A 13095-nucleotide genomic window follows, 5' to 3' on the forward strand; every position below is an offset into this window, starting at 1 on the left:
AGTGATTGAATCGTCCGCCAAGGGGTGAGTCAGCTAATTGATCTCTCCATTCCCATCCACTTGATCCCTCGTCGCATTTGCGGCGACTGTGAAAACATGAAAAAAGAGCCGGGCAGACGGGGAGTAGCTGGGGCTCTGCAAATCACACTGATAAAAGGTGTTAATGGTGGCGGTGCCGTCAGCGAAAATGGCGCAGCTACGGAGAATTTAATTCCCCCTTGGAAATGAAAGTGCCGCTTTAGTAATCAAACAAAGCAAAATTAGATGCCCCTTCTCATCTTACTCTTCAGTTCACTTCTCCCCGTTACCTGCTCTGCATAATGAACAGTCAGATGTGCAGTGTGTCTATCAGGTACAGTAGAGCACCCTTTTTTTTTCCCCCTTTGGGGAACAAGATGCAATTATCTCCCGTCTAACATTTCCAACCCTTCAGCTACTAATACCTCAAACATATTAATGTGGCATCCTGGGAAAGTAATCTTGATACCAGCTTATAAACATATCAGATATTGTGACTCTACATTTGACCAATTACTGTGATTGATGTGGTATGCCGAGAGTACTTTCTATACTGTCTATATCTATCTACAAATACATAAAAATTAGCCCCTTTTCCACTGGTCAAAACACTTACGATGTTGTCTACGATGGGAATGGATACAATCGTAATTTGCTCCCAGGTCAAATGACTGAGCAGTAGACATAGGTTTTTATTTGCTCTGGGTCTGATTGACAGTGATAGAAACATAAAACCCGGGTGAACGCGTCAACTTCACCTCTTCTTTATTTTGGCAGTCTAGACGTGGGCACTGCACCTTTTCCAGTGCCGTAAATTGAACATCTGGGCGTTCAAACTTACAGATGTCAAGATGACACTTGGACAAAATGTCCATTAAGACCTCCGCAGGCTCCATCGCGCTCCACCCACCTCTTGGTGTTGTCGTGCAGAGTCCAGGTCCAGCTGTCCATCGGGGCTGACGCTCTCAGACAGCAGTGTCTCCGTGTACGTCAGCCACAGACTCAGGTCGTTCATGTCACAGTGGAACTGCCCCCACTCCTCTATGGCACGGTCAAAACTCCTGCAGCAGAATAGGAGAAAAAAACATGTTGTTGTTAAAGCTGAGTTCAGTTGTAGTGAGTTAATACGAATGGGGGGAGAAAAAAAATATCCACGATTAAACCCTTGTTTACCCACTGGGAAATTCCATGGATTCAGATAAGGATGAATGGAACCGTTGACCTCTATTAAACACTAGAAAATGTCATAACAATCAGGAGCAACCCTGGAAAGTTCACAGCAACGTGACTGAATAAATCAGCAAAGACCAAGAGAGTGATTACTAAAATGACCTGATACAAAAAAAAAGAGATCTTTATCGGACTGATGGTCTGCGTGAAGGGCTATTTCCTCTTTCAGAACAGAACAAATCTGATTAGGAAGACAAGGTGCAGAAATGAGTTTTGGATGAGTCATTTCACAAAACATACGCTGTTCTTTGATTTTTAATGATGCCTACAGGTTATTTGTGATTACAGATGGAGAGCTCCAGCATGTGTGTTTAATATACAAAATGAGCTTACTAGTTTATTCTATCGTGTGAACATACTGTACTCAGCGAATTTAGACTGTTTATGCCCAAGGAATTGTTGACGGGAGTCAAGGTCACAGTGCCCGCGTTTGTGTGTGTGTGTTTATGTTCTTGTGTGAATGAGGGAGTGAATATGTGAAGGGACAATAAAATGTTTCATGCTAATCAAGGTCAGTGTGCGTGTGCGTGTCTGCAGCTTGGACCAAATATCCTGACAGAAAAATTCAAACACGTTCCCATCTGATAATAGCAGCTTGTTCACTTCTCTCCTCCGTCACAACATTTATTACTTATTCAAGTTCAATTTGATTGTATGATGAAATCTGTTGTGTTGAGTTTGCACACACCCTTTGCGGTGGTTGTACATGCGGTTGAGGCGGTCCCACTCAGCGTTGAGCTGTGTGAGGGCGTCTCCAATTTGAGTGACCTCAGCAGGCGAAGCATCCCGAATGGCATCGGGCTGACGCTCGTGGATTCCCGTAACCTGCTCCACCAGCAGATCCAGATTCGATTTTATATTCTATTGAAAAAAATGACAAACGAATGATTAAAGAAAACAGTGGCTTAAGTTCATGCATCAATAATCAAACAAAAAGAAAAACCACATGACTTCAAATTGTGGCAGCTGGTGAGAGGACACTGATTTATCCATATTGCTGATCACCTCTAAAGAAAGGAGATGTTTGGACCACAGTCTATGTTGAAAGTAAACTCATTTTAAATAATTTCCTCTATTTCATTGTAACGGGGAGGAGACGCTAACCTTCAGTGTGTCCTCCTGGCTGGAGAAGTCTTCGTAGAGCCCCCCGCTGAGCTCAGAGGAGTTAAGAAGCAGCTCATTGTCAGCCATGGTGAGGAGCAATTTGTTAATGTCCAACAGGTAGTCGGAGCAACTCAGTGAAGGAGCACTGCTGCGCTCCACTGCAGACATCTCCTACACCACAGAGAGCCAGAGGGAAACTCGTGAATTGTGTCACATGATAATACCGCAGGTCACACTGTGTTAAACAGACACTACCATCAATCCAAGCACTTGCAGCGAAGGACAGTCTTTAAATAAAGCGACTTCCTAGTGACCGTGTGTGTGTGTGTGTGTGTTCACGAAATGTATGTGTGAATCCCTCACCTCGGCTGAAAACTCTTTCGTCAGCTCTGTGACGGTGTAAGAGGATGACGACTCCACAGACACTTGGACCTGACTCATTCGTAGCACCGTCAGCTCCTGGACACATTAACACACAGGTTAACCTCGACTGCACATGAGCACACGGAGTGAAAACATAATATGTGACAAAGATAAAACATGTTTTTCTTAAACGTGTCTCACCCTGTGAGCAGAGTATTGGCTCTGCAGCCGGAGCAGCAGAAGTCTCAACTCCTCCCTCTGGCCCTCGTCCGAAGTTCGCTGCAACGACTCTTCTCCTCTTCTCAGCAGCTCTTCCACGCTGGCTTTCTCCTCATCCATCTGGAGCACAGAGAGAGAGAGAGAGAGTGGGGCAAAGGTTAAATGCAATTCTGCAAATTATTTGACGACATCTTAAATATATCCAACTGCTGTATATTCTATACAGTGGGCATACAAAAAAAGACCAACTTACACACCAGGGACTGACTTTAGCTTTAGGTTGCTGCTAACAAGCAAAAAGTTGCTCAGAGCGGAGACGCCGTAGACACTTCTCAGGAAAATACTGTTTAACGTGCAGTAACAGCTTCCCAACTGGAACACTGACCTTGCTTTGGATTGGTCGGATTTGTTCAGCTGGTGGGTTTAACGTCATAAACTTTGATAACAGAGATTGAATTCCAGACTTGTTAAGCCTTGAAATGCTCAATCAAAGCTCGTCTTATCAGGCGGCAGTTTCATATATTGTAGCCTGTAGCCTGCCGGGTTCTTCATAAAACATTTCATAAAACTTCCGCTTTAGAGAGACGGAAAGAGAATAAAAGGAAACCTGGGGGGCGATTTTCTGTGTATGCGTTTTCAAATTTTTCATGAAAATTTCTAGAGATGGCAAACCTCAACGGAAACTTTTGATCATAAACAAGACAGTGTTTTTCCCTTCCAACTATACAACAATATTTAGAGTTTCAGATTTAATTATGCAATTACTACTTTGATGCTCATTTGTCCCAAAAAATATAGCCCTTACTACCAATCGTCCTTGATATTACTCTTAAGTTTTTGAACCCAATGAAAATTTTACGAAGGGAAATTGAACGGTGACTTTGTGTACCTTGTCATCATCCAAGATGTTCTCCGGGTCCTGTTGCTGCTGCTGTAGGGCCCTCAGTGTGTCCCGGAGCTCCACCTGAAGGTCCTTCACCTCACTGGAGACCAGAGCCTCAACAGGACGAGCCTGACTCTGACTCTCTACTTGGATCTCCTGGTTGTGAAAGACCTGATGATAAAGAGTAAAACAACTTTTTTTTTTGAAACACTCCTCAGGCAACTTGGTCAGACCCTGTAAAATAAACTTAATAATCTGAGTGGACGCTTCTAGAAAACGATCAGCTGAGTATAATTTATGAGAACAAAGTGACTCAGTTCCAGTATATTGTGTATAAACTCTTTGGTAGCTGTTTTAATATACAGTGGGGTCCATAAGTCAAAAGTTTGGATAAAATGAAATATGTTCCTTTTATCAATAGGTAAATATTTTGTGATTAACTTTTTTTGCTTTAAGATTTGTACTAATGAGAAATTCTCTTACCTGCTGGTTCATCTCAATACCGCCCGACTCCAGGCTGGTCATCATCTGAATGCCAAAAGACAAAGAAGCTTCACTGATTGAACTTACTGCTTTCAAGATGACAGTTTAAACTTGTTGCGCTCAAACAGTGACTGAATCCACACAGCGCTTTTTATTGGAACAGAAAGATAAAGAGTGTTTATGTACCTGGGCAGTTTTGATGTGCTGGGAGACTTTATCAAAGTTGCAGTTGAGCTCGGCAAGTTTGGGCTCCACCACGTCTCTGCAGGCGGGGCCCCGGCTGGTCATCAGGATGATGGCCTGGTCCCTCACGTTGTCCACACGCAGACCGATGTCCTCCAGCTCCTCCAGCATGCGCTGAGGACGGACGGCAGAGCGGCTGGTCAGCTCTTTGTCAGCTTATGTCATTAGTCATTCTCTTTCAGACCGGATGGCAGAGTGGCCTTGGGTCAGAACAGAGAGCTTTGCACAGTATGTACTGATTAAGGTTAGCAGGACTAGGCACCAGCTGATATTCAGCGGAGACCTTCATTTGTCATGGCGAGAGGAAGAGAAGAGTTTCCCCTCCCTCGACAAACGTCTCTCTTGTTGACTACATCTCACTCTCTTTTATTCCATTCGGTTAAGCGTGGTGGCATTGGGCAGCTACACAAAAATGTCTGAATAATGGGTGATAAATAAAAGTTAATACATGATACTTAAAAATGTCGATCCTAATCAGGCACAAAAAGTTTCTGCTGCACTAGAGAAAATCTGAAAGGGTAGATTTAGAAATGATTGATTATCACCGCACATTAAAATCCCTGTGTCCCAGAGGCAGGAGGTGGATTCCTCGATGGATTCTGCTGAATGCATTTCCTTGCCAGAGGCGGTGATTTCCATAAAGATAAATTCTAAACTACTTTTTGATGCCTCTAAGATTCTTCTGGTATGAGCTTGGCCAATTCTCACATATTCTACAGACTTTACAGTCAGTGAAAAATAGAAAATGAAAGAATGACTATCCTTGATTGATGATTGTGCTGTATCCACAGTTTTTTTCTCTCTCTCTCACCTTTACCACCTTTTCCCTCTCGGACAAGGTGAGCCGCTCGGCCTCGTCCAGGTGGATCTGTGTCTGATAGAGCCAGGTGCTGATGTGAGCCACGTTTTCATCAAAAATCTCCACCTCGTTCTGGTGACTCTACACAGACAGAAGAAAAACAGACGTTCAGTGTTTCATTCAGGACATAAAGAAAAGTTCCATTGTTGTTTTAAAGATCCTCTGGTGTTTTCGCAATTTCCTACTCAAACTACAACAAAGACATTTTACCTATTAAGTGAGTTTCCATAACCGTTACATGACTTGCTGCAGCACGTAATTACAAGAGGGAACATTTCTTAGTCTTGTTGTTCAATGGTTAATATATATTTTTCTCGAAGAGGTTTTTGTTTTGTTCTTGATTTGATTTGATTAGTACTTTGCCTTGCTACCGCAACTAACAAAGCATAATGAGAAAATGTTTTATTTTATATTGTATTTCATTTGTTCAAGAGTAGCCCCTGTTCCCTTGTAACATGATGGCAAGTATTGTACACGCGCATATGCAAACAAAGCAGATGTGAGAATCTACCTGCTCATTGAAAACGGCAGCTCTTTATTTATGAAGCCTTAATGCAACAAAATATTTGCTCTCACCAGCACGGTGCTTAGCCAATCCTCCGTCCAGGTGCGGACGCGGCCCCAGGATTCATTGAGGCCAAAGAGTTTGTCCTCCAGCTCAGCCTCACTGCCCTCCACCAGAGTCTGCAGCCCAGCGCTGGTCTCCATCAGGCTGGACAGCTCCGCCTTCCGACGCTCGGACTCCTTCAGCAGGCCCTGGTGGCGCAACACACACAAGGGGTACAAGTTAAGGTGACGGTCTCCATGTTTTAATAATTTGCTGCTAGCTACTGTAGTTGTGAAAAAGGCACGAATTAAAAGTAACAAAATATAGTCTGACCTGATATCACAACCTAGAATGATCAGAAACAGTTATATATTCATACACATTATATACATTGAACCATATTTGAAGAAACCTCCTACACACTTCCATGCACTGCAGTGCCCTTGAAGACATGGTGTGAACCTGTGACTCATTGAAAAATTCATACAGTTTCAGTTTCCAAGTCCTTTGGGTGAAGGGGTCAAAAAAGGGGCTTGCTCAATGTGTGGCATCGAATAAAAATTTCGGTCCTTCAAGGAACTGGGGTCAGAGAACGGGGATGAGAGTGTCGGTAATTCAAAAAAACACCCATAACGTTTTACACATGCTTTAAATGTAAGGCTGAATATGGCTTTTTTTTTAACACTGAAGCCTCCTCAACACAGTTGCTGAGCTGATTTTGAGTTTGACAAAAGAGAAACATCAAAACGTCACACAGTCCCTCTGCTCCACCTACTGGCCTGAGACAGAAACACTTATTTTCTCCTGCTGAGGAGAGATGTAAACGAAGGGTTTGGGACATCTGCTCACATTAGCCCATGCGATCTCAGCATCTATGTCGGCTGGCATGTCTCCACAGCTGTTCTTCTGCTGGAGCGGAGCCTCATTCGTGCTCAGCCACTCCTGCAGGGCAGAGCTCTCCTTTGCGAACTTTTGAGACAGAGACAAGGCCTTTTCCAGGTCCTGCTTCCCCTCCGTTACCTGAAAAAAAGAACGAAAACAAAGATGTCTTTAACTGGTACTCAGAGATTTACAGTCAATATTAGTTTTAATCCAACAAGATAGAGTACATATGATTTTGATTGTTTATAATAAATCACCTGGGCCCCCAGGTCATTGTAGAGCATTTTGAGAGCAGTAAGCTGTTCGTCCATGGCCTTGGGGCTCTCAGTCTGCTGTTTCTGCACAATCTGGCGGCCTGTTTTTATCACCGTCTCCACCTCTAGCTTCACTTCACTCAGCAATTTGTATAATTTCTACACAGCAAAAAGAAGTGCGTGTGAGTGATGCAGACTTAGCATATGTTACTTGAAAGGTAAAACAATAAGCAAACCATTTAAAGAGACCATATACAATACAGATTGATCCAGTTCTCACCATACAACCACTGAGGTGGGGCTGGATCTTTTCTGGCTCCACATCCTTGATATCCAGAATGTGCAGCTCGGCCTTGGCCCCCTCCAGGACCCTCTTGCAGTCCAACATCCGCTGTTCAAAGTTAGCGGGCTTCTGGAACAGCTGGTACTTTGTGGAGATCTCTCTCAGCTTCCTCTGCAGTGAGCGAATGGAGCGTTAACAAAGTTACCGTTTCACAACCTGGATGTAAAAAAAGCTCTATATGACAAACATTAATGTGTGACAGAGAAACTTCCAGGAAGACTTCCTTCAAATGGGAGTTTGACGTTATTACAGTCATGATAATGTCATGGCTGCATCATCGGTTTCTGTAGTTTCTAGTGTTCTCCATTAGGAGGCAGTGTTACCTGAAGATGATCCAGCATGGTCCCACCACGAGCGGCCTTGCCGTCAGTGGCGGCGGCAGGCAAGTTGGCCACGTTCCGCCTTCTCATCTCCTCCACTGTCACTTCGTGGGCTGCGATCTCTGTCCCGATGGTCTGAGGGAAAAGTGGATATGAATGCATATGCTCACAGATGCTACTTCATGTGTAATAATGCATACATTAGGTGTGTGTAGATTGTGTCCAGTGCATTTATGTTAATATACAGTCTGTATATACCACTAATATATCTTGAGGTTTCAGAAGACAAACCTGCTAATGGTTCTTCAACTAAGACCTGTTTAACAACCAAATTATATACTGTTGAAATCTATAAAACTTATCACTTAAATGTCTATTTAAAAGATTTCCAGTTGGAATTCCACATTTCATGTTTTTTCAGGGCAATTGAAGTTGACACTCAATGATTTAAGATCCACAAGGCTTGGGCGCCTCCCAAAGTGTCACGTCCTGCTTGGTGACTTCTCCGGGTGTGAGTGTGTCCTGTACCTGTGCCTCCTGCGGGAGCTGGAAGGCGTCGACGCGATCGGTGAGGTAGGAGGTGAGCGTGTGGTCGAGCTGGCTCAGGGACTCTTGTAGTGCTTGCAGCGCCTGTTCGTTCTCCTTCAACGTCTGCAGCTGCTGCTCGAGGCTGATCTGCCGGTTCACCGCCTGGAAGAGGACACAGTCATGAGTTTGAATTGTTCAGTCAGGAACATCAGCGTGTTTCTATTCTATTTCGGTTATTCTGATATTTCTACATTGAAATTAAAAAGAACAAGACCACGTGCTGAGAGTAGGACTGAATATAATGGCTGATTTATGTTATTACTAACCATTAAACTCAGATATTTAAACACCTCATCTCAAAATCCAGCTAGTTTCTTTTGTTCTGTCTGTCTGTGGCACCGGCTGCACTGTTGGAGGTTGTTGAGAGGATGTGAAGACAAAGTGATTTAAAAAAAAAAAAAAAGGATGATGGACAGGCAGAGCATCTATTTAGTAACAATATGGAAACAAGTCTGGACCCAGTGGCTGCACTCTCCTCATAAAATCTCTTTAAAGATGGAAAATAGGGAGTTTGGAGGCAAGCAGGCTCATTTGGTGTAGGCATGCACACTGCTTAGAAAATACGATGTTCCAAATGCACAATAATGAAATAAAGTGTTTAATATACAGATACTGTATTTTAAGAATATTGATAAAAATAAAAAAAATACAAAAATCGCCGAAAAGATAAATTGGTGGCACTAGAGCCAAATACAGCTCGTGTTTGAGAAACAGTGGCATATTTTGAAATTATGTATTCAAACACAACTTGAAACAGAGAAAGACGCTGAAAGGGAGAAAGGACATCAATTGAAAATGATTTACATTTCCACACACCCTCCATTTGCGTACACACAAACACAAGGTCCTGACCTGGTGGTTGAGTTGCTCATAACGAGAATTGAAGGACTCTAGTTTTTCACTAATGAGTTCGTCCAGTATGCCCCCATCAATCAGCGTCTGACCCAGCTCTTTGATTTGCGTGCGGTTGTCCCCCGGGTGGCGAAGCACGCTCTCCAAAGACTGGCGGTGAAGGGGAGAGATGGAGAAGAGGGTCAATTTGTGAGCAAAGAATTTGAAAAATTTCAATCCAAACAGCCCTTTGATAGAGCCACAACAAACATCAAGTAAGCTGAGCTGAGTTCACAGATCCTAAAAAAAAAATTGCCAGAGAAACTGAAATAATAGCAGGAGAGAGTAAAAACCAAACACTGGAAGAAAACATAACACAAGAGAAGAAAAAGAAATCCAGCAAATGAGCCAAAAGCTCCGTGTGGGTAGAATATGCATGAAAGATCGAGAAATAACCGAAAAGCTGAGCAAACATATGGTGTGCAGATGCAGAAACTGCTGGGCTGGCTGTGTCAGATGGGGGCAAACCCGAAAAAAAAGATGGTAACTGAACGACAAATGAGAGAGAAAAGAGAGAGAGGCTTGTCAAGTGACGACACTGGTTTGGATCAGGAAGAGTCATTGTTTATGTGGGGTCATTAAATTTGCTTTTCCTTCCCCGGAGTGATGGACAGAGAGAGAGAGAGAGAGAGAGAGACAGACAGACAGCAGAGGGGTGAGTCTGATTAGGTTACTGGGAGACTGGGAAGGGTAAAGGGTGAGAGAACATGGTGGAGAGGGAGAGAGGGGAGAGAGAAAGAGAAAGACCGCTTCAGGGACAGACAAAAACATAGGGACAAAGAAGAGAAGAGGAAACATTGTCTTCAAGGGTCTCGTCACTCGTCTTCATCACTATGCAATGTTACAGAAGCAGCGCTGTGATTAAAGTGAACTTGACAGTCGTGCCGCGGGCGATCTACAGATATAGCACCAGAGCAAAAGGAGGCGCAAGGAATTTTAGAAGACAAAGTCAAAGACAATGAGATTGTTAACATACAGACAAATGGATCCTTTGGTTTGAGTGGCTTTTTGTTCTTTTTTTACTTTTTGCATCTTTCCATGCAGTTTGAATATATGTATAATCATGGGGGGTGACATTTATGATATAATGTTGACTTATATAATATGTGTTGGTGTCATTCAGCAGCACCAAGTGCCTTACTTTAAATCATGGGAGACTTAAAAGTGTACCAAACTTTATAAATGTAGTAGAAATATATTAGGAGTAAGGAAAAATACAGAATAATACAGATAAATAATAATGGAAAAAACCCAAAGACTTGCTCTCTTTACATGTAATTTCTTCTTCTCCTCTTCCTGTGTGTGCGCTCTGTCAATCTGTGTGTGAGTGTGAGTGTGTGTGTGTGTGTGTGTGTGTGTGTGTGTGTGTTTGTGTGTGTTTGTGTGTGTGTGTGTGTGTGTGTGTGTGTGTGTGTGTGTGTGTGTGTGTGTGTGTGTGTGTGTGTGTGTGTTTGCGTGTGTGTCTCTGCACCTCCAGAGCTTCACTGACAGCCTCAGTACTCTCCGACAGGTTGTCAGTAGCTTGAACCTTCTCCTCCAACGTGTTGAGCCAACTCTGCTCCATGTCCAGGTACTGAAGCAACTCCATCCAACAGGACCACACCTCCTACACAACACACACACACACACACACACACACACACACACACACACACACACACACACACACACACACACACACACACACACACACACACACACACACACACACACACACACACACACACACACACACACACACACACACACACAAATTTAATTACAACCAGAGAAACACATAATGTTTGCTAAATGCAACAGCTCTCAAAGCACTGTGTTGGAGAAAGTCTTTCACCATGAGTCATTTCACCGAACAATGTTTTAAAGTATTATACTCAAATTAAATGGCGAACATGAGGGGGAAAGAAGGGATGGTGACTAACGAGCTTGAGGCAAAGAATGTACATGAGCATAAGCACAAACTCAGTGACATGTCTGATCTTTACCCCGCAGCGTCTTTGGGGATGATAATAACAAAAATAATGCCCCAAACTATGATTTTACACTCACAGATTAGCAATGAAAACAGGAATCACCAGTGTTTCCTTCCAGCTGCTCTTGTTCTAAGCATGGAAATTAACAAAAGGGACAGATCGCATAAGCCCAAAGGTCACTCTAATGCTGAACCATGAGAGCTGCAAGGTAACGGACAAATTGGGCCATTTATTTGTAAAAATCGGAATTATTCTTATATAAATATGTGACTACAGTTTTTTTTCAACTGGAAAAAGACTTTAAATTCAAAGACAACTTGAATGTTCTATGATGAAGCAATTTTTTTTCTTCCATTGTCTCAAATGATAAACTGTGAGGAGGAGCTGGAGGCAAGTATTTAAAAAAAATAAAATAATAAAAATAAGACTAGAGGTGGTCAGTACAGTTATCCGACAATCACTATTTTTCTTCACAAACAGACTACGAAAAAAACTTGACAAACACATTACCTCCAGAGTGTGACACTTGCTCTTGAAGCGGTCACAGAGCTTGTGATAGTTGGCTAGAACCCCCTCCAGCTCCGAGGTCAGCTCCTGACCACCACTTCCACCAGGGGGCGATGTTCGCGACACCAACACGTTGATGCTGTCTTTCAGGATCTTTACCTTCACTTCCTTCTGCAGCACATCCTCTTTGGCCCTCTGTGAGAGATAAGGCCGGGTGAGAGGATGATGACAACGACGGTAACAGAAAAACAGAGTCACACCCAAATACACAAATAAAGCGTTCAAGAGTCCAACAGTCGCACGCACCTTCATCTCGTCCAGCGACGCCTCCAGCTCCTCGGGACTCTTGTACTCAAAGTCCCTCATGAGAAACTCCTCGTCTACCTGAGTCATCCACTCCTGCATCTCCGCCAAGTCCTTCCTCAGATTCACCTGCTTCTCCTGCCTCTCTGCGACACGCTCCTGGTGACTCAGCAGCTATGAAGAGAGGCATGTGACATGCTGGCTTTAAATTGATCTCAGGTTATTGGTTTGAATGACGTTACATTAAGACCTACATATTTCTTAAATGTATTCGAAAAGGAATGACTGGTAAATGGTAAAGAATCCTTCAAAAACATTCCTACAAACAGAAGCTGATGTTGACAGTTGTCCTCACCTGTTTGCTGAGTGTGTCCCATCTGCCCCGGAACTCGTCCAGCTTCTCCTGCCCCCACTTGGCCAGTCCCGGGACCGTAGTCGCCTGAACGGCACTCACATTCTCTCCCATCTGCTTCAACGAACCTTCCACTGACTCCATCTCATTCACATGCTCCTAGTTACCGGACAGGAAAAAAAAAAAAAAAAAGCAGAAATTAAAAACATGAACATTTATCGTTTAGAGATTACTGTTCAAATTAACTTTTTTGTTTGTGTTTTGTCCTCTAACCTTGCACTGGTTGAGCTCGTCGTGTATTCTCTCTGTGTCGCCCAACCCGGTGGCGTCAAGAGACAACAGCTCCTGAACCGCGTCCAACCAACGTTCGACTTGCACGAAGCACACCTAGCGGCAGCATCGAACAATTGTATCATTACCATTCATATCTCTACCAGTAAAGACAACTTTTTTTAATATAAAAAAATAACAGCTTATGAACCTGATTGTCCTTCATGCTACCCAGGATGCACTGCAGAGTCCCCAGCTCCTCGCGGGCCTTGAGGGAAAGCCGACTCCATCTTTGTAGTTCTGCAGGATCGGAGGCTTGCTGAGTTTGCTCAATCTCTATACACAGGGCCTGAGGTGGACAAGAGTTTGAGCTTCAAATGACATGTCTAAGCTGCGAGTATGAATTCTAAATAAACCACATGGACCAACCTCGCGAGTATGAATTCTAAATAAACCACATGGA

At 43.4% G+C, this 13095-nt stretch overlaps 1 protein-coding gene across 7 annotated transcripts in view; it reads right to left on the reverse strand.

The window, feature by feature from the left end:
• utrn (utrophin) overlaps positions 1 to 13095 on the reverse strand; it is a 153595-nt gene that overhangs the window by 102681 nt on the left and 37819 nt on the right. For 6 of the 7 annotated variants that reach the window (XM_035618477.2, XM_035618478.2, XM_035618476.2 and 3 more), the window contains 22 exons: positions 12844 to 12981; positions 12636 to 12749; positions 12366 to 12521; positions 12014 to 12184; positions 11711 to 11902; positions 10699 to 10833; positions 9189 to 9338; positions 8277 to 8438; positions 7752 to 7883; positions 7366 to 7539; positions 7089 to 7244; positions 6799 to 6969; positions 5979 to 6158; positions 5355 to 5483; positions 4487 to 4657; positions 4301 to 4345; positions 3824 to 3988; positions 2917 to 3054; positions 2716 to 2811; positions 2353 to 2523; positions 1937 to 2109; positions 929 to 1079 (listed from right to left, as the gene is read on the reverse strand). In XM_035618477.2, coding sequence (XP_035474370.2) covers positions 929 to 1079; positions 1937 to 2109; positions 2353 to 2523; positions 2716 to 2811; positions 2917 to 3054; positions 3824 to 3988; positions 4301 to 4345; positions 4487 to 4657; positions 5355 to 5483; positions 5979 to 6158; positions 6799 to 6969; positions 7089 to 7244; positions 7366 to 7539; positions 7752 to 7883; positions 8277 to 8438; positions 9189 to 9338; positions 10699 to 10833; positions 11711 to 11902; positions 12014 to 12184; positions 12366 to 12521; positions 12636 to 12749; positions 12844 to 12981 — 3270 coding nt within the window. Of the gene's footprint in view, positions 1 to 928; positions 1080 to 1936; positions 2110 to 2352; positions 2524 to 2715; positions 2812 to 2916; positions 3055 to 3823; positions 3989 to 4300; positions 4346 to 4486; positions 4658 to 5354; positions 5484 to 5978; positions 6159 to 6798; positions 6970 to 7088; positions 7245 to 7365; positions 7540 to 7751; positions 7884 to 8276; positions 8439 to 9188; positions 9339 to 10698; positions 10834 to 11276; positions 11330 to 11710; positions 11903 to 12013; positions 12185 to 12365; positions 12522 to 12635; positions 12750 to 12843; positions 12982 to 13095 lie in introns of those variants that run through there. The other variant, XM_035618481.2, reaches the window with a different exon arrangement.

Source organism: Scophthalmus maximus, chromosome 18, assembly GCF_022379125.1.
Source record: "Scophthalmus maximus strain ysfricsl-2021 chromosome 18, ASM2237912v1, whole genome shotgun sequence".
Taxonomy (NCBI): Eukaryota; Metazoa; Chordata; class Actinopteri; order Pleuronectiformes; family Scophthalmidae; genus Scophthalmus; species Scophthalmus maximus.